The 20,046-nt window shown below is 37.6% G+C and overlaps 1 protein-coding gene across 1 annotated transcript in view; it reads right to left on the bottom strand.

Annotated features, from left to right (window-relative positions):
• The window catches only part of SLC5A12 (solute carrier family 5 member 12), a 63,471-nt gene extending 44,838 nt beyond the window's left edge, over positions 1–18,633 (bottom strand). The window contains exons 1-2 of the mRNA XM_002709020.6: positions 17,940–18,633; positions 7,445–7,510 (exon numbers count right to left, since the gene is read on the bottom strand). Coding sequence (XP_002709066.1) covers positions 7,445–7,510; positions 17,940–18,278 — 405 coding nt within the window. The 5' untranslated portion in view covers positions 18,279–18,633. The remainder of the gene's footprint in view (positions 1–7,444; positions 7,511–17,939) is intronic.
• Between the last annotated feature and the right edge of the window lie 1,413 nt (positions 18,634–20,046).

Below are 20,046 nucleotides of genomic sequence, written 5' to 3'. Positions count from 1 at the left end.
AGGACCCAATACAATAATAAAAGGAACTTCAACACACCCTTTCTTCGATCAACAGATCCACTAGATAAGAAATCAGCAAAGAAACAACAGAGCTAATCTATACTATTGACCAAAGGAGCCTAATTGATATCGCCAGAATATTTCAACCCACAGCTACAGAATACATACTCTTTTCCTCAGTTCTAGCACAGAACATATGCTTAGCTATAAAGCAAATCTCAACAAATTCAAAAAAATTGAAATCATACTACTCATGGTTTTCTGACCACAATTCAATGAAGCCCAAAATTAACAGCTTAAGAAACTCTAGAAAATATGCAAACACATGGAGACTGAACAGTAGGCTCCTGAGCAAACACTGGGTCATAGAGGAAATCAGATGGGCAACCAAAAATTCCTAGAAATGAATGAAGATAACAACACAACATATCAAAATTTATGGGATACAGCAAAAGTAGTATTATGAGGGAAGACTACAGAAATTGATGCCTATATAAAGGAATTGAAAAGGCATCAATAATTGATGACAATGCACCTTAAGGACCTAGAAAAATAAGAAAAAACTGAACACAAAAGTAGTAGGAGGAAAGCAATAATAAAAAAAACAAACAAAATTAAAACCAAAAAAAGATACAAAAGATCAATGAAATAAAAATTTGATTTTTTAACAGGGATCACTTTTCAGTTAAATAACCTAAATGAAAGATCTCTGTGAGTGAGATCCCAGTGGAAAGAATGGGACATCAAAGAAGGAGGTACCTTTCTCTGAAGGGAGGAGAGAACTTCCACTTTGACTGTGACCTTGTTTAAATAAGATCGGAGTTGGTGAACTCCAGAGGCTTCCACAGCCTTGGCAACTCATGACAAGGGCTTCAGGTGATTACTGACGCCATAAGCAAGAGTGGCAATTGTTGAGTTAACAACAGGAGTTACTGTGCACTTACTCCCCAAGTAGGATCTCTGTCCTTAATGTGTTGTACTATGTGAATTAGTGGTATAACTAGTACTCAACAGTACTTTAAACTTTGTGTTTCTGTGTGGGTGCAAACTGTTGAAATCTTTACTTAATATATACTAAATTGATCTTCTGTATATAAAAATAATTGAAAATGAATCTTTATGTGAATGGGATGGGAGAGGGAGTGGGAGATTGGAGGGTTGTGGGTGGGATGGAGGTTATGGGGGAGAAAATGCCACTGTAATCCAAAAGTTGTACTTGGGAAATTTATATTAATTCAATAAAAGTTAAAAAAAAAGAAAATTTGATTTAAAAAAAAAATTAAAACATCGTTGCCTAAACTAACCAAAAAAAAAGGCAGAATGTTAAAATGAATAAAATCAGAGATAAAAAGTGATGTTACACTGGATGCCACAGTGATAAAAATAATTGTCAGGAATAACTACAATTAGTGATATGCCAACTGGAAAATCTAGAAAACATAGATTTCTGAATATTTACAATTTTCCATAACTGTCATAGAGACATAGAAAACTTTAATAGACCAATCAACACAAGATGGAGATTGAATCAGTAATAAAGACTCTCCGAACAAAGAAAAGTCTAGGATCGTGTGGCTTTTATGCTAATTTTTTCCAAACTTTTATGGAAGAACTAATTACAATTTTTTTTTGCAAAGAATTCAAAACAACTGAAAAGGATGGAATCCTTCCAAATCTTTCTATGAGTCCAGCATCACCTTAAATCCAAAATCAGAAGACATAAGGAAGAGAACTATAGACCAACATACCTAATGGATATAGATCTAAAAATCTCAATAAGAAACTAGCTAATTGAATCCAACAACATATCAGAAAGATCATTCACCTGGACCCAGCAAAATTTATCTTAATATACAGGGATTGTTCAACATACACAAATCAATAAATGTTATACATAACATTAACAAATTGAAGAATAAAAACCAAATGATAATCTCAACAGATGCAGAGAAAGCATTTGACAAAAAACAGCAACTTTTTATGATAAAAACCTTAAGCAATTTGGGTATAAATGGAATGTACTGCAACACAATTAAGGCAATATATGAAAAGCCACAGTCAGCATTATATTTTAATGAGGAAAAACTGGAAACATTTCCACTAAGATCCAAAACCACATAAGAATGCCCACTATAACCATAACTACTCAATATAATTATGGGAGTTATAGCTAGAGCCATTCGATAAGAACAAGAAATCAAATTGATGCAAATGGAAAAAAAAGGAAGTCAAATTATCCTTGTTTGCAGAAGACAAGATCCTATATATAGGAGAACCAAAAAGATTCCACTAAGAGACTATTGGAACTCACAGAGAGTTTGGCAAAGTTCCAGGATATAAAATCAACAAACAAAAATTAATACCCTTTGCATACACAAGCATTGCCATGGATGAGAAAGAACTTGTAAATATTATTCCCATTTGCAAAGGTAATTACAAAATTTAAATACATTAGAATAAAATTAACTAAGGACGTGAAAGACTTTTAAAATGAAAATCACAGATGAAGACAGCACAGAGGTGTAGTGGGTAAAGCTGCTGCCTGCGGTGCCGGCATCCCATATGGGTGCTGGTTCAAGTCCCAGCTGCTCCACTTCCGATCCAGCTCTTTGCTATGGACTGGGAAAGCAGAAGATGGACCAATTCCTTGGGCCCCTGCACCCATGTAGGACATCCAGAAGAAACTCTTGGCTTCAGATTGGTGCAGCTCCAGCCATTGTGGCCAACTGGGGAGTGAACCAGTAGATGGAAGACCTCTCTCTCTCTCTCTCTCTGCCTCTCCTCTCTCTCTGCCTCTCCTTCTCTCTGTTTGTAATTCTAACTTTCAAATAAGTAAATAAATAAATAAAGCTTTTAAAAAAAGAAAATTACAGAACTTTAAAAGAATAAATAGAAAAAAACACACAAAAATGAATGATCTTCCATGTCATGGATTGAAAGGATATCATCAAAATGTCCATACTATCCAAATAAATGAGATTCCAGTTAAAATGCGAATATGTTCTTTTAAGACCTAGAAAAACTGACTCTAAAATTCATACAAAATCATGAGACCCCAATTAGCTAAGACAATGCTAAGCAATAAAATAAAGGTGGGGGCATCACAATACCAGATTTCAAGACATATTACATGAAAGTTGTAATCCAAACAGTTTGGTACTGACATAAAAACAAACATGTCAAACAATAGATCACACTAGAGAACCCAGAAGTTAATTCACACATTGACAACCAACTAATCTTTGAAAAATGAACTAAAATCACTCCTGGAGAAAGAAAAATCTCTTGGAATAATGGTACTGGGAAAATTGGTTCTCTACATTCAGAAGTATGAAACAAGATCCCTCCCATACACCCTATACAAAAATCAGCTCACAATGGATCAGGGATACAATTCTAAGATTCGAAACCATAAAATTACTAAAATAAAACATAGGTGAAACACTGTAAGACATTGGAATAGGTAAAAACTTCTTGGATAAGACCCCAGAATCACAGGCAATAAAAGCAAAAATGGACAAATGGGATTACATCAAACTAAGAATCTTCTGCACAGTAAAGGAAACACTGAACAAAATAAACAGGCAACAAACAAGATGGGAGAAAATATTTGCAAACTCTACATTTGATAAAGGAATAATATTCAAGATCTATCAAGTGCTCAAGAAACTCAACAACAAAACAAGCAATACAGTTAAGAAAAGGGCAAAAAGGGATCACATAAATAAGACTAGTGTCTGAAAATACTAACTGACAGAATAAAAAAAGGGAGAGAATGATCCAACATGGGAAGCGAGATACACAGCAGACTCATAGAATGGCAGATGGCCTAAACAACACTCTGGCCTCAGAATCAGCCCTTAAGGCATGCAGATCCAGCTGAAGGCCCATGAGAGTATTTCAGCAATGGAAAGCCAAGACACTCTGGAAAAAAAAAAAAAAAAAAAAAAAAAAAAAAAAAAAAAAAAAAAAAAAAAAAACACACCTAAATGAAAGATCTCTGCAAGTGAGATCCCAGTGGAAAGAACAGGTCATCAAAGAAGGAGGTACCTTTCTCTGAAGGGAGGCGAGAACTTCCACTTTGAATACGACCTTGTCTAAATATGATCAGAGTCGGTGAACTCAAAAGGCTTCCATAGCCTTGGCAACTCATGACAGGAGCCTAGGGTGATTACTGATGCTATAAACAAGAGTGTCAATTTGTTAAGTCAACAACAGGAGTCACTGTGCACTTACTCCTCATGTAGGATCTCTGTCCTTAATGTGCTGTACATTGTGACTTAATGCTCTAACTAGTACTCAAACAGTATTTTTCACTTTGTGTTTCTATGTGGGTGCAAACTGTTGAAATCTTTACTTAATATACACTAAACTGATCTTCTATATATAAAGAGAATTGAAAATGAATCTTGATGTGAATGGAAGGGGAGAGGGAGCGGGAAAGGGGAGGGTTGCAGGTGGGAGGGACGTTATGGGAGGGGGAGCCATTGTAATCCATAAGCTGTACTTTGGAAATTTATATTCATTAAATAAAAGTTAAAAAAAAGAAAAGGGCAAAAGATATGAACATGTGTTTTTCAAAGGATGAACTACAAATGGCCAACAGGAACATGAAAAGATGCTCAGAATCACTAGCTATCAGGGGAATGCAAATAAAAACCAGTGAGGTTTCACCTCACATAAGTTAGAATGGCTATCATCCAAAACTCAAAATAGAGCAAATGCTAGCATGTGGTTGTTTAAGCTTGTGATTATTAAAGTAAATATAAAAAAGTCATTTTAAAATTTGAAAGAAAATTAAAGTACCCTAATATACTGTTAGTAGGAATGTAAAGTAGCTCAGCGTTTATTGAAAATAATATGGAGATTCTTCAGAAATCTGAAAACAGATCTATCATATGAACCAGGTATTCCACTCCTGGTAAATTATCGAAACAAAATGAAATCAGCATATGAAAGTTGTCTGTACCTCCATGTTTACAGATGCTCAACTCACAAGGCTAAGACATGGAATCAACCCAGAAGTCGATCAATTGATGCCTGCATAAAAAATATGTGATATATGTATATATATTTATTTATTTATATATGGAGGGTTGGGTGTGATGAAATACTAGTCAACTATAAAAAAGATTGATATCCTGTCATTTTCAATTAAATGGATGCAGCTGGAGATCATTATGCTTAGTGAACAAAGCTAGTTCAAATAGACAAATATCAGATGTTTTCCTTGATTTGTGGTAGCTAACACATAATGTAAAAAATTGTAAAGTTTATGAATGAAAATGACATCTTGAAATTTGATTATTGTTTATAGCCCTTTTTTATACTCCTGAGGAACCATGGTTTTTCTAGCTACTATTTGTTGAATTCTTTATTTAGTGGATGTTTAAGTTTGTGATTATTATATTCAAAGAATGTCATTTTAAAAATTGGAAGAAATTAGGAAATAAAGAGTAGGAAGGGTAGGAATGAGGGAGGGAAGAAATGCATGGTAGGAATTATCATTATGTTCTCAAAACTGTGTATATATTAAATACACAAAATTTGTTTCCTTTATATATATATTATATATATATATATATATATAAGAGTTGATTAACAACTCTTTATTTTTTTGACAGATAGAGTTAGAAAGCAAGAGAGAGAGAGACAGAGAATGGTCTTCATTCCATTGGTTCATCCCACAAATGGCCACTATGGCAGGAGATACACTGGTCTGAAGCCAGGAGTCAGGTGTCTCCTCCTGGTCTCCCATGTGGGTGCAGGGGCCCAAGTACTTGGGCCATCCTCCACTACCTTCCCGGGCCACAGCAGAGAGCTGGACTGGAAGAGGAGCAATTGGGACTAGAACTCAATGCCCATATGGGATGCTGGTGCCGCAGGCGGAAGATTACCCACGTGAGGCACCCCCTCCTTTATATATATTTTAAAGTAAAAAGTTAGAAAAAGTACTGTGGAAGAAAGACTAACAATGTGAGTGAGCTACATAATCAATACATCTTCCAACTCATAGAGTTGTAACCATTGCACTGATGGAAATGCATTCCATCCCCACTTTATTTATTTCATTCTTAAAAGAAATTTATTTATTTATTCATTTATTTACATAAACAGAACAGATTTCATGTATTTCATATATACAATTTTAAGAACATAATGACATTTCCCATTTTACTTCCTTCCTTCCCACCCTCCATCCTCCTTCCATTCTTATTTTTCTTTTAATTTAGGCGGTAACATTTTTTTTTTTCAACTTACTTTAGAATCACAAGCTAAATGCTCCACTAAATAAAGAATGCAAGAAGCAGAAAGTACAATGTACAAAGCATGGTACGTATGAGGTCCCCTGCAAAGCCAATCAAGTGGAAAAGCTGCCTGTAAGAGGACAATATGGGGATTGATGTTGTGGCGCGGCAGGTTAAAGCCCTGGCCTGATGTGTCGGCATCCCATATGGGCGCCGGTTCTAGTCCCAGCTGCTCCTCTTCCAATCCAGCTCTCTGCTATGGCCTGGGAAAGCAGTAGAAAATGGCCCACGTCCTTGGGCCACTGTATCCACATGGGAGACCCAGAGGAGTTTCCTGGCTTCTGGCTCCTGGCTCCTGGCTTCAGATCAGTGCAGCTCCAGCTGTTGTGGCCATCTGGGGAGTAAAACAGCAGATGGAAAACCTCTCTCTCTGTTTCTACCTCTCTCTGTAACTCTGTCTTCAAATAAATAAAAATAAATCTTTTTTTAAAAAAGGGAAAATATGAGTATTTTTTAGGATTTAGTTTTTAAAAAATTTTCATCAGGGGCCAGCACTGTGGTATAGTGGTTAAAGCTGCCACTTAAGATGCTGACATCTCGTATTGGTGCCAGTCTGAGTATTGGCTTCTCTGCTTCTGATCCAGCTCCCTGTTAATAGACTGGGGAACATGGTCCAAGTGCCGGGGCCCCTGCCAGCCACATGGGAGACCCAAATGAAGCTCTTAACTCCTGGCTTTGATCTGGCCCAGTTATAGCCATTATGGCCATCTCGGGAGTGAAACAGCAGGTGGAAGATCTCTCTTGATCTCCTGTCTCTATTTAGCTCTGACTATCAAAATAAATAACTAAATCTTTTTTAGAAAAGACTTTAAGCAAAGCAGACATGTAAAGGAAAAAATCAATTATTAGACCATCCCATATATAAATAACTTACCTAGATTAAATAGAGGAAATCATTTTAATAATTTTTTTTCTGGTAGTCTACAATGTACATTATTTTTATCATTGGTCCAGATTTACAGATTCTACACAATATGTACAACTCTCACCAGTCACATGTCTTGAAAGTGCTATCCTCTGAAGGAAGTAATTTCTTGTTAGTATTATGTCTGCCTTTCAAATAATCGTACCCCCAATAAGCAAAATTGTATTTTGCAAACCCAGTTTCCACAATGGAATCAGCCATTATTTCTTACCGTCTGGATTATGTAAATGACTGTTGCTGCATAGCGAACTGGCTTGTTGAATCGTAGTTGTAAATACTAGAGGGAAAAGAAACACATGAAAGTCAGCATGTTTTAGAAAAGAGCTGGCAGCCTTCATTTTCTTGGTATTCCTTTGAGTCTAGTGCTTTGAGTTTAAGGTGTGATTTTGTGTTTAATATCCTGGAAAGCAGAAAAATATATGGATTGTTAAAAGTCAAACATATATTAAAACTCAATTCATGTTCACACTTCTTGTGATGATGATCAGAAAAGATAAATTGGTTGCTTGAATAAAATCTGTATCTTCTAACTTTCTGCCGAGGGTTCTTTCTAATGGATCTAGTGAAACTGTTTGTTTTACTAGTTATTTCCACTGCCCCTAATTTGGCTCAAACTTCCATTTCTTCACTAGATTACTGCTGTAACCTCCTATTTGATTTTTATAACACCAATCTTTGCCCACTCATTCCATCAACACTTACTTGACACGCTGATTCACTTAATGCACATAGATCATGCCATTTCTCTTCTCAAAATCTTCAATGATTCTCTACTGTTGACAAAATCAAATGCACATTCGAAGCTTGATAATTCAAACATTCTATTGTCTGACTCACAATCAATCTATCTTAAATCATACCACAAACATAATATATTCTCCACATAAAATGACTGTTCACTGTTCAACAAACGTTTTGTATTTGACTGAGCTTTCCTTTATTTAGATAGGACTCAATGTGGGAGCCTTTTTCACTAAATGTCACCAATTTCTAGTCACTGAAGTATGGCTCAATTGTCATACCTATCCCAACTGACATCTCCTCTGAGTTCCTATAGCTTTTTTTTTTTTTTTTTTTTTTTTTGACAGGCAGAGTGGACACTGAGAAAGAGAGACAGAGAGAAAGGTCTTCCTTTTGCTGTTGGTTCACCCTCCAATGGCCACCATGGCCAGCGCGCTGTGGCCGGCACATCACGCTGATCCGAAGCCAGGAGCCAGGTGCTTATCCTGGTCTCCTATGCGGGTGCAGGGCCCAAGCACTTGGGCCATCCTCCACTGCTTTCCCGGGCCATAGCAGAGAGCTGGCCTGGAAGAGGGGCAACCGTGACAGAATCCGGCGCCCCGACCGGGACTAGAACCCGGTGTGCTGGCGCCGCAAGGCGGAGGATTAGCCTATTGAGCCATGGCGCTGGCTCTCCTATAGCTCTTGTGCTAAGCTATCTCATGATTATTAGCTGCTGGCTTATAGTCTAGTATTGGATTTATCTCACTATACTAGGTACCCATGAATACTGTAACAAATCATGCTTTTTAAAAAAAAAAAAGATTTATTTATTTATTTGAAAGTCAGAGTTACACAGAGAGAGGAGAGTTAGAAAGAGAGGTCTTCCATCCCCTGTTTCACTCCCCAATTTACTGCAATGGCTGGAACTGCGCTGGTCCGAGTCTCCTACATAGGTGCAGGGGCCCAAGGACGTGGGACATCTACTATTTTCCCTGGCCACAGCAGAGAGCTGGATTGGAAAAGGAGCAGGCAGTACTAGAACCGGCACCCATATGGGATGCCGGTGCTGCAGGTGGAGGATTAACCTACTGCACTATGGCGCCTGGTTATGGTGATGTCAAGCATAGGGATATAGTAGGATTTTTGTAACGGTCGTAGTTACTGTTGAGTGCAATGCCCATAGTTTATTTGCATTCACTGTTCCAGTATAGGTTGATGGCACCTAAATGTACCTAAATGTGATGGCTTGAGTACTTTTTCTTGACCTTTTCACAAGGCAAGTCAGAAGTGCTTGGGGCACATCGCTGCTATTCAGCCATCACTTTACTGAGGGTTAAGCCAAAAAAATGCTATCATCTATACCTTTTGGAGAGAATAATCCCGAGACATAATCTATACTGTCTTTAGAGACCCTCATGGGATTGAACCAAAATTGCTCATAGTGATAATATGTGCAAAAATCCCATATTTTTGTTTTTGTTGTCTTCATTTCCTTCCATGTTTCACTTTCAATGGCCTACCAGTGCTCAATGGACTCATTTCCCTCTGGAATGACTTCCATTCACATCCTTCTATCAGGATCTGCCTCTCTGCAGGAATGCAATTTAGGGCAGAGATATTTCTAGCAAATGTGATGCAGCAGAAGACTTTCAAAATGTTTATCCCATATACGGAAGCTAACAAATCAAAGTCAATATGAATATAGAATAATGATTACTAGAAACTGAGAAGAGAAAAGCAGGGGGTGGGAGGGGAGAGATTGAGGTTAGATAACAAGTATCACATATAGTTTCATGAAAGGAATAATTTCTGGTGTTTTATGGAAAATGGGTAGATTATAGCTCACAATAATCTATAATATATTTATGAATACCCAAAAAGGAGGCACTCAGAAGCCTCAAATGAAGAACTGGAGATATAAGTTGTCTTGATTTGACTAGTGCACATTGTATATTCATAAATGTATTGGAATCTTGCATTGTACCCAGTATCCAAGAGGCATATATCTTTAACAACTGTTAGAAATAAATTTAAGGAAATGGAAATCTCAGCTATCTTATTTGAGGATTATACAATGTATCCATCTAATGTACAGAAAAAAATGAAAGGATTCTGAAAGTGGGCTTTATAGCAGCAGCAATCAAAATGCTGCTTGTGAGGCCAGCATCCCATATTGAAGAGCTCGGGTTAGAGTCTTAGCTACACATCCCATATTGGAGAGCTCTGGTTAGAGTCTTAGCTACACATCCCATATTGGAGAGCTCTGGTTAGAGTCTTAGCTACACATCCCATATTGGAGAGCTCTGGTTAGAGTCTTAGCTACATTTCTGATTCAGAGGCAGCAGCAGTGCTCAAGTTCTGAGTCTCTGACACCCATGTGGGAGACCCAAATTGAATACTAAGCTCCTAGCTTTGTCCTGGCTGAGTTCTGGCTGCCATGGGTGTTTGGAGAATCAACAAGTGAAGGAAAGATTTCTCTCTCTCTCTCTCTGTCTCCTTCTCTCTCTCTCTCTCTGAAATAAAATAAATCATAATTTTAGAAATGTTGCTGCAGTGATATGTGTCAGCTTGCTGACACAACCTCTTTCCTATCCTGTAAAGAACCTAGGGTAGCCTAAGTGGAGACAAACACTAACTGTCTTGTGTGAGTTCCCCCAGACCAGCAAGCTCCTAGCCCACACACCACCTGATGGCAGTCACAAAAATGGCCCCTGGTGAGACCAGTAGAATAACTTTAATGACTTTACTGACTTATGAGTTCTTTACAGGATTCTTTACAGGATAGGAAAGAGGTCGTGTCAGCAAGCTGACACATCTCACTGCAGCAATATTTCTAAAATTATTATTATTATTATTATTTTATTTCAGAGAGAGAGAGAGAAGGAGAGAGAGAGAGGGAAAGAGAGAGAAATCTTTCCTTCACTTGTTGATTCTCCAAATGCCCATGGCAGCCAGAACTTGGCCAGGACAAAGCTAGGGGCCTAGTATTCAATTTGGGTTTCCCACATGGGTGCCAGGGACACAGAACTTGAGCACTGCTGCTGCCTCCGAATCAGTTCAGCCAAGCTAAATTGATGATCTGAAGAACTGTGAAAACATAAAATTGCTGTCTTGAGAAATATATTTTGGGGGTGATGTGGTACACAGCAATAGATAACAGATACAAATATTGGCAACAGGAATAGAGAGATGTAACAGAGTGACAAGTACATGGTCTTTCCTTTGGAAACTGGGTATGTGCACATGAAGTCTGGGAAAACAAAGTTGAAGTTTGTCCTGAAAACTGAAAAGCTAGGGGGTGACTGCTGTTGGGATGTAGGAAAATTCAATGGTTTTATATCTGTTTAGTTTCACCCAACTAATTCAAGTAAACTGAGAAGACAGTATTGGGGAAAGACATGTAAGAAAAGCCGTGGATTAGAAGTCAGACTCCTTGAGCTCTAGTTACAGATGTGCTGATATCTCAGCCTGTGATCTAAGCCTCTGGTTTCTCATGCATGAAACTTACTTCTTTTAATAAAGTCACTCATTCATTCAGCAGTGATATTTGAGGTATACATCAGCTATTATTACAGTGAAAAATAAAGAGAGAACTCAATAGGAAAGTTGTAGACTTCATGTCTGCTTTAAAAAAATGCCAGGAGAGGCTGGTGCTGTGGTGTAGCAGGTACAGCTGCTGCTTGAAATGCCGGCATCCCATATGAGCACCAGTTCAAGTCCCGGCTGCTCCACTTCCAGTTTAGCTCCCTAGTAATGCACCTGAGGAAGAAGTAGAAGATACACCAGTGTGGGAGACCAGGAAGAAGCTCCTGGCTTCTGATCAGCCCAGCTCAGGCCGTTGCAGCCATTTAGGGAGTGAACCAGCAGATGGAAGGCTTTCTCTCTCTCTCTCTCTCTCTCTCTCTCTCTCTCTCTGTAACTCAAACTTTCAAATACATAGATAAATATTTTAAATGACAGGAGTGCAATTATGACCACTATAGTTGATTATTTTCAGAATTTCGAACTTACCACACTTTCTTCCATCTCAGAAAATGTCAACTTTACTTTTTACATTGCTCCAAACCCAAAGAGCATGAAGCCAGTCTTTACTCCTCTCTCTTTCTCCCTATGTCCAATTCAGAATTCTGCTAACCCCCACTTTTAAAGATTTATTTACTTATTTGGAAGGCAGAGTTACAGAGAGGCAGAGACAGAGAGAGAAATTTCCCATTGTCTGGTTCATTCCCCAAATGTCCACAACTGCTGAAGCTGAGCCGATCAGAAACCTGGAGGCAGCAGCTTCTTCCAGGTCTCCCATGCGGGTGCAGGGACCCAGGCGTTGGGCCATCTTCTACCGCTTTCCCAGGCCATTGCATTCTGTCCTCTGTTGCCATTCCTACCATCTATCTTGCCCAAATTAAGGCAGCAGGTTCTCAGTTATACTCTCTGCATCAGCATTCAGTAATTGACAATTATTCTACACATTCAGTAAGTACAATACACTCAAAATACAAATTATATCATGTACGTCCTATACCCAAACACTTTAATAACTCAAATCACCTACGTAAATGCCAGTCCTTACAATGTCCTCAATGGACTCTTAACATTGGTTCAGACCCTAGTAGACTTAATTCCTAGTTTACAAGAAAAAATTTTTCTAACATCATTTACTAGACTGAAGTAATATTTAATAATATTTTATATTTAAAACATCTAATTTTCAAAATTTAAATATAATTCCTACAAAACCACAACTCTAATTTAAGTAAGAACTAAAAGAAAACTGTTTTACAAAAGAACTTACTGAAGTAGTGGTTTGTGCATTCTCATCATGAAAAACTTTGAAGAAAGGGAAATAGTTCAAAAGTCTTAGACGTTCAATAAAATGAGACAGCTGTCTATAAACTAGTGCTAAGGGTAAACACAAACAGACTGGATTTATTAGTCTTTGATAAGAAGAAAATAACTTTCAGTAAAGATAATATGATGAGGTTAATTATAAACTGTTCAAGTAGATAACGAAAATGTATGATACTATAAATGAGCTAAACCTAATTTATAACGTCAGGGTGAGAACAGTTCCTTATACTTTGACATAGGACAGGGTAGTAATAAAGTAGCACAGATGGTGTAACTTGATCTTTAAATCCCACTACATTTCAACACATTTAAATTCATTGACTATTGCTGTATAACATCCACCCCAAAAATCAAGGATTTATTATTTTGGTGGGGATGGTTTCCTGCACTTATTTCACCAGAACTCTCATGTGTATGCAATCAACTGGAAGATCAACCAAGCAAGAAAGTAGAAGATGGTCTCACTTGCCTGTCTGGAGGCTGGTGTTGGCTATCAGCTAGTGTTCCTCCTGTCTCTTACATATGTGTCCACTCATGCTCCAGAAGCTAGACCAACTATTTTAGTTTCCTGACATAGCACTATCAGGGCAGCATTCCAAGAAAAGAAAGGCAAAACTCAGGCCTCATGATGCCTGGGCTTCAACCTCACATAATTTAGTTTTGCCACATTCTAGTGGTCAAGGGAAATCACAAATCAGCCTACAACGGAAAACAAATTCCATTTGCACCCATGTGGAAGACCCAGTGTTTTTGTTTGTTTGTTTGTTTTTAAACTTGAAAAGATCCTATAAGAAGAAAGAGAGAAGAGAGGATGAACAAAGAAACAGAAATTCAGTAAACTATGGAGAGATTGAGTTGTACAAGTTATAGAACAGTAATAGCACCATTAATTATGTACAACTCTTCCCTAGCATTTATTATTTGCAGAATTTGTGAAAAGCATTTGTATGTAATACCTCATTTACTCTTCCTTTGAAATAGATTTCTTTAGTATCACTATTTTATATATGTGTAAACCAGGTACAGAGAATTTAAACAATTTCCCCAGGTCATGCAGTAACTACGTGGCAGAGTTGGTATTGAAACCCAAGTAGAGCTGAGTCTAGAGTGCATGCTTTTAACTCTAACACTATACTTTTAATCTGTATAAAACAAGAGGCAGTCTCAAAATAATCTCATATGTACTTTACAGAATCTTTGATCTTAGCTTTTTTATTTTTTTTAAAGATTTATTTATTTATTTGAGAGACAGGGCCACATACAGAGGAAGAGACAGGGAGCGAGGTCTTCCATCCACTGGCTCAACCCCCAAATGGCCACAAAGGCTAGAATTGAGCCAGTCTGAAGCCAGGAGCCAAGAGCTTCCCCAGGTCTCCCATGTGGGTACAGGGGCCCAAGCAATTGGGCCATCTTGCATTGCTCTCCCAGGCCATTAGCAGGGAACTGGATCTGAGGAGGAGCAGCCTGGATATGAACCAGCACCCATATAGGATGCCAGTACTGCAGGCAGAGGCTGAACACACTACACCACAGCACTGGCCACAGATCTTAGTTTTTATCACAATTTTTTCATGTCTTTTTTTTGGAGGTGTTATTATTAGGTTAGTTAATTTTAATAATATGTAAATGACAACAATAATAAATATTTTTAAAATAACTAAAGTCAGTAAAGTCTCTATATTTCTTACATCTGTGCCAATTTAATAATTCAAAAGGAGACTCGTGTTCTCAGTTATATATTTGTTATTAGCTTAATTGTTTTGCAGTAACTGAACCACTTTACTAAAACCAGTTACAGCTAAGTATATTTTAAGTAACTTGTATGGAATTGACAGATTATCCAGAGTTAATAAATTGGTGAATTATTTCAAGACTTTTTTTTCATTTAACTTAAATATAACTGTTTGTTCAAATGCAGCTCATTTATTTTTGCAATAGTTTTTGAGCATTACAACATTAAAATATCCTGCAGTGCATGATATATGTACTCAATGTGTATGTGCATCTTATATGAGTACATTACACAGTACTTGGTATCTCTGCCACCACTCCCTAAAGCCCAAGGATGGCCTTCCCTCCCATCAGTGTGCCAACCAAGTGACCCCACAGATATCCAAAGTGCTTCCTCTGTGGGGCATCACACCGGTGAGGAGTGTTCCTCTGTGTATCTGAGCCCTCCCACCTCTTTGATGCCATCTTTCACTACTGTCCCTTTTTCTCACTCTTCTCCAAGTTGGCCGATTTCTTTATCGCTTCAAATATACAATCATACTCCCCTTTTAGGACCCTTGCCTTTGTCACTCCTTCAGTTCTCTTGTGCAGTCACTTGCTTTCTCCTTGTCTCCTATTAAATGCCCTATTACCATTGCAGCTTCACATGAACATGCTCTATGCAGAACGGATCAAATGTGAAGAACATCCAGCCCATGGGCCCTATGAGGCCCATGGTATCATTTGGTTTGGTCCTGCCAAGGTGACTGAAGTTGGGACTCAAAATTCAATAAATCTATGGTGGGCTACTTTTAAGTTGATAATTTTGTATGGCCTGCAAATGAATGATGTTATACACATCCAAACAGGCTCTGGAAGAAAAAATGTTCCCCACTCCTGCACCGGCATTCTTTATCTTTTCCATGTATTTTTTGCTTTTCTTTTTCTATTGTCTTATAGGAAAAGATAGCATAATGATTCAGCCTGTGTTCTCTAAAGTTAGGCTGCCTGGGTTTAAAAAGAATTCCCTTTTCTATCTGTGTAACACTAAGTTAATTCAATTTATGTGCTTCACTTTTCTAGTCTGTTAAATGGGGATGATAATAATAGAAATAATAACCATATAAAATATTGTTAAAGCCAAATGAGTTATTTATACTACATTATTAGAGCAGTACTAAGCACATGGTTAAACATATATACATTTGTGATATAATTATCTTGCACAACATACAATTAATGATTCTCTTTTCTGCTATAAAGTGAACTCCACAAGGATGTAGGCTTCATTCATTGTTTTACTGCCAGGGTCTAAAAGGGAGACATAGACCATATTATGTACTTAATGAGTATTTATTGAATAAATGGATAGTCACAACAATTATATTCTGTATCTGGGTAGTTTTACAGTTTAACAGGTTCTTTCACACTATACTAAATCTAAAGAAGGGAGTTACTATTTTCCATGTGGGTACTGGGACAACTTTCACACAAGTGATACTGTTGGTAAGCAACAGAGTTAGAAATGAAATGTATTCTCTGATTACAAATGTTATCTCATTTTATCTCTCTACCAATTGCTTAAGCCTTATTTTTTCATAAATTCGCTCATTTTCATTTTATTTGGAAGATGTAGAGACAAAAGAGTGAGACAAAGAGAGAAAGAGGGAGAGAAAGAGAATCTTCCATCAGCTGATTCACTCTTTCTCTTTAAATATCTGCAACAGTCAGGGCTAGCTCAGGCTGAAATCAGGTGCTAAGAACTCAGTCTGGGTCTCCCACATGGGTGGCAGAGCCAGAATTATTTGAGGCATCTCCTGATGCCTTCCCTAGGTGCCCACTGGCAAGAAACTGGATCATAAGTGAAGCCTAGATTTGAACCAGGCATTCCTATAAGGGATGTGGTAATAACAAGCAGAATCTTAACCATTGTGCTAAATATCTACCTTGGCAATTATTTTATTGAATGAATTATTTCATTTAAAAAAGAAACTCAGCAATACTTTTCAAACTTCTTTGTAGTTGAATGAAAGAGCCTATAACAAATTCATATTTTCAGAGGTAATTAATGGGCAATGTGATTTGTGTTCATTTTTACAGTCAAGTATAAATTTGGTCATTTTCTCTTGAATCTATATCCCAGGTAGTAGAAACTATATGGTGCAATCCAGATTACTTTCTTTTATTGTTAGGGGAGGGGTATGGAAGTAGCTGATTTTGAATATTTGTATTATGGTTACCTAAGGATTCACAAGTTTTGAGACTTTCTAGAATATGTTCAATTTCCTTAATGGCTTTTGAAAACTAGAAAAATAAACTTTAAAGATTTATTATTAATTTTTATTTATTTATTTATTTGAAAGGCAGAATGAGAGAGAGAGAGAGAGAGAGAGAATTTTCCATTTGCTAGTTCATGCCCCATTTGGACACAAAATCTGGGAGCCAAGAACTCCCTCCAGGTCTCCCTTGTGAGTGACAGTGGCCCAAGTACCAACATTATCCTCTGCTGCCTTCTCTGGTGCATTAGCATAGAGCTGGGATGAGAATGGCCAGTCCTGTATGGGTGCCAGTGTAGAAAGCAGTGACTTAACTTGCTGTGCCACAGTGGTGGCCCCAAGATTAATATTTTATATTCACTTTGCTTACAGAAGTAAAAGAAAATAGGTATGTTATGAGTCTTCTGTTCTGACTTAGTGGGGATGATACTGGATAATGAAAATAAATATATTTTTCATAGAAATTTATTAGTGACCACACTTAAACATTCAACTTATAAATTCAATTTTGAATGTGATAATTTTATTGAGGATTCTTGCAAAGCCAAACACCACTCTTATTAAAATAATTCCCATGTTTGTATTATTTAGCAATTACTTCCTACTAAAATATTTCTTATTTTTCAAAAATATTACCATTTCTCCAGAGTTTAATAATAATTATATTAAAATGCTAAGCTCTATTGTCTGATGGAAAGGCCACTATAAATGGGTATAGACAAAATATGTTTTCAATAATCTTTATCCACTGTTTAATCAGAAGTAAGTCATTTATCTGTATCTCAGTTTTCTCAGCTAAAAAAACTAGGGCATTTCTTCTGCTTGCTTTTCAGAATAGTGACACTAATAATAATAAAAATAAAATTAATTCTTTTATTGAGAACATCTCATGCACTATGCAGTGCATTGGGGGTTTGTATGCAGGTTCTCATCCAGTCCTGGAAAGATCCCTGTGGGGCTGACATCCTTATTTCCATTCCACTGATGGAAAGCAGGTGTATCTTCAATGAAACATCAAGCATTTTTTTTTCCATTCACATTTTATTGCCTTTTCCACATTCTGTAATTACCCTGGAAAATCAGCGAAAAAATGGGCAAGTGGGCAGAAAACAGCCAGTCCTGCTGGAATAGAGAAAAGAGCAATTCTCTTACCTCATAAGTGCTGGTGATGCCAGATCTGTAGAACACGGGCAGAAAGAGCTCTGATGTGAAGATGATGACAAGCGTATACGCAATGAAGAAGAGTATGAAGGAGGCCCCAAAGCGGTACACATCAGAAGGGGTCCCCAGGACAGTGACAGCAGACATGAAGCTTGCTGTCAGAGACAAGGCTACTGGGCCAAAGCTCATTTGTCTTCCCCCTACCAGGAACTCCCGAGAAGTTGCCTTTTTTCTCTCCTTAATGGCAAAGAAAACCCCAATTCCAGAGGAAACAATAAAAAGGGCTGCAAATACAACATAATCCCAAACTGCAAAGTTCTTCACCTCCATGCTGGTAAGTATGACACGAGAGAGTTGCGTTCAACCAGAAGATGTTTCCAACAGCAAAGCTCAGAGCAGGTGATGCTTTGCTAAGAGGGGGGTTGTGAAAACCTGCAGAGACTGAAGATCAGAGGCACTTGTACGTATCTTCAGACACCAAGCTGCATTTAGGGGAAATCTCAAAATTGATTGCAAAGAAGAATCTGGTATTGGTACCAACAGATGAGAAGTCGAAACCTGACCCAGCAAAGAGCTGTCTGCTCCTCTCTCAAGCATACACCACAAGGAAGGAATTCAGATGAGCTCTGAAATTAATAACTGCTGGGGGTGGAATGGACTTGCCAGATAACACTCTCTTTTATCGCCTAGATTTTTGTAACTTAAGGTTAAACATTTCTGGGAAATGTGGAAGTGATAAAAGTTGACCACCTCAGCATTTTCAGATGGTGAATTGGAATCTGTAAAATGCAAACACAATCTTCCTCGGAAGTCTCTCCTGAGTAAGGGAGAGTGGATGATGTGTACCTGCAATTGCTTGAGGCTGTGGGTGTGGAGGGAGAGGAGCAAAGAACAGGGGATCCGGGGACCTTTGCTCAAGTCCTGGTTCCACCTGGAGCGAGCAAGTGAGTGCAGATGGATTTTACAAATCATTTAACAGTTCTGACCTTCTCCTGGAACACCGGAATTATAAAACCTGACAGGTTATTATGAGTCTTTCAGGCTCAAAATTCCTGACCCTCTTTGTCCTGATCCGAAAAATGAAAGACAATGTTATCTATCCTGCAGGCTATTGTTTCTGCTCACTGTGGAACGCCCTGAACATAATATTCTTTGACTCTAGGACTCAGAAAATGGATGTACTAATAATGCACTAATCATGTGTAACCTTAATGTTCTCTCCTTTGTTTTCACCAAGTTACTGTGCTTGTATCTGGAGGCTGTTAGAACCAGGACAAATGAAAGAAGGAAGGTGGAAAAAAAAAAAAAAAACAAAGAAAAGAAAGGGGAAAATTAAATAAACAACAACCATAATAATCTGGGTTTCCTCATAGTCAGGTTTCCTTTGTTTAAATTATTGATGACTAATAGTTCAATATGTTCTTGATAAGTATGGCAAATCGCAGTATTTTAAAGATGACAATTAACCTTAAGTGTATTTGTGAATGCACAATTTATTCCCAGATTAATAATAAACTGAAATATATGCAGATTATTAAAAAAATGAAAATCCAGTTTTACGAATGCCGGTTTCTAGCCTCACGAACGACTTTGTTGATTTTTCTTAAGTACATCAAGTAAGCCTTTGGGAGACATTTCTCAATCATTCATGTTTCTCCTTCCTCCCAAGTGATCTTTTTTGCCCCCAGCTCTCTGAAGTTTATTTACTCCACAAGATCTACTTTGAGTCTCCTCTACTCCCTCTGGCTTTTCCTATCTCTCCAACCCAACTTCTGTAGACAACAGTCTCCCCAGTCTCCCCCAATACTCCCTCACACTTACTTCCTACTCTGTAATTATTTTCTCCTATTTTAAAGAATCTCCACATATCTGTGTCTGTAGGAGTCTGCAAGGTGTTGCAGATGACCAATTCCTTAAAAACAGAGACAAACGACCTAGTTCATACATCCAGTAAGTACTCAAGAAAGCTGTTATGTGAGTTAAGGAAATAATCGTCAAAAGAAAAAAAAATTGAACTTACCTATCATTTCCAAATATCAGAAACATTTCTAGTCAAACAGAGAAAATTCTAATTTTGTTTTTGACATCCAGATAACTG

Source organism: Oryctolagus cuniculus, chromosome 1 (genome assembly GCF_051225735.1).
Source record: "Oryctolagus cuniculus isolate XC-2025 breed Fujian yellow rabbit chromosome 1, ASM5122573v1, whole genome shotgun sequence".
NCBI lineage: Eukaryota > Metazoa > Chordata > Mammalia > Lagomorpha > Leporidae > Oryctolagus > Oryctolagus cuniculus.
Note: the sequence above shows the minus strand (reverse complement) of the source record. Positions and strands in the feature narration are given on the sequence as shown.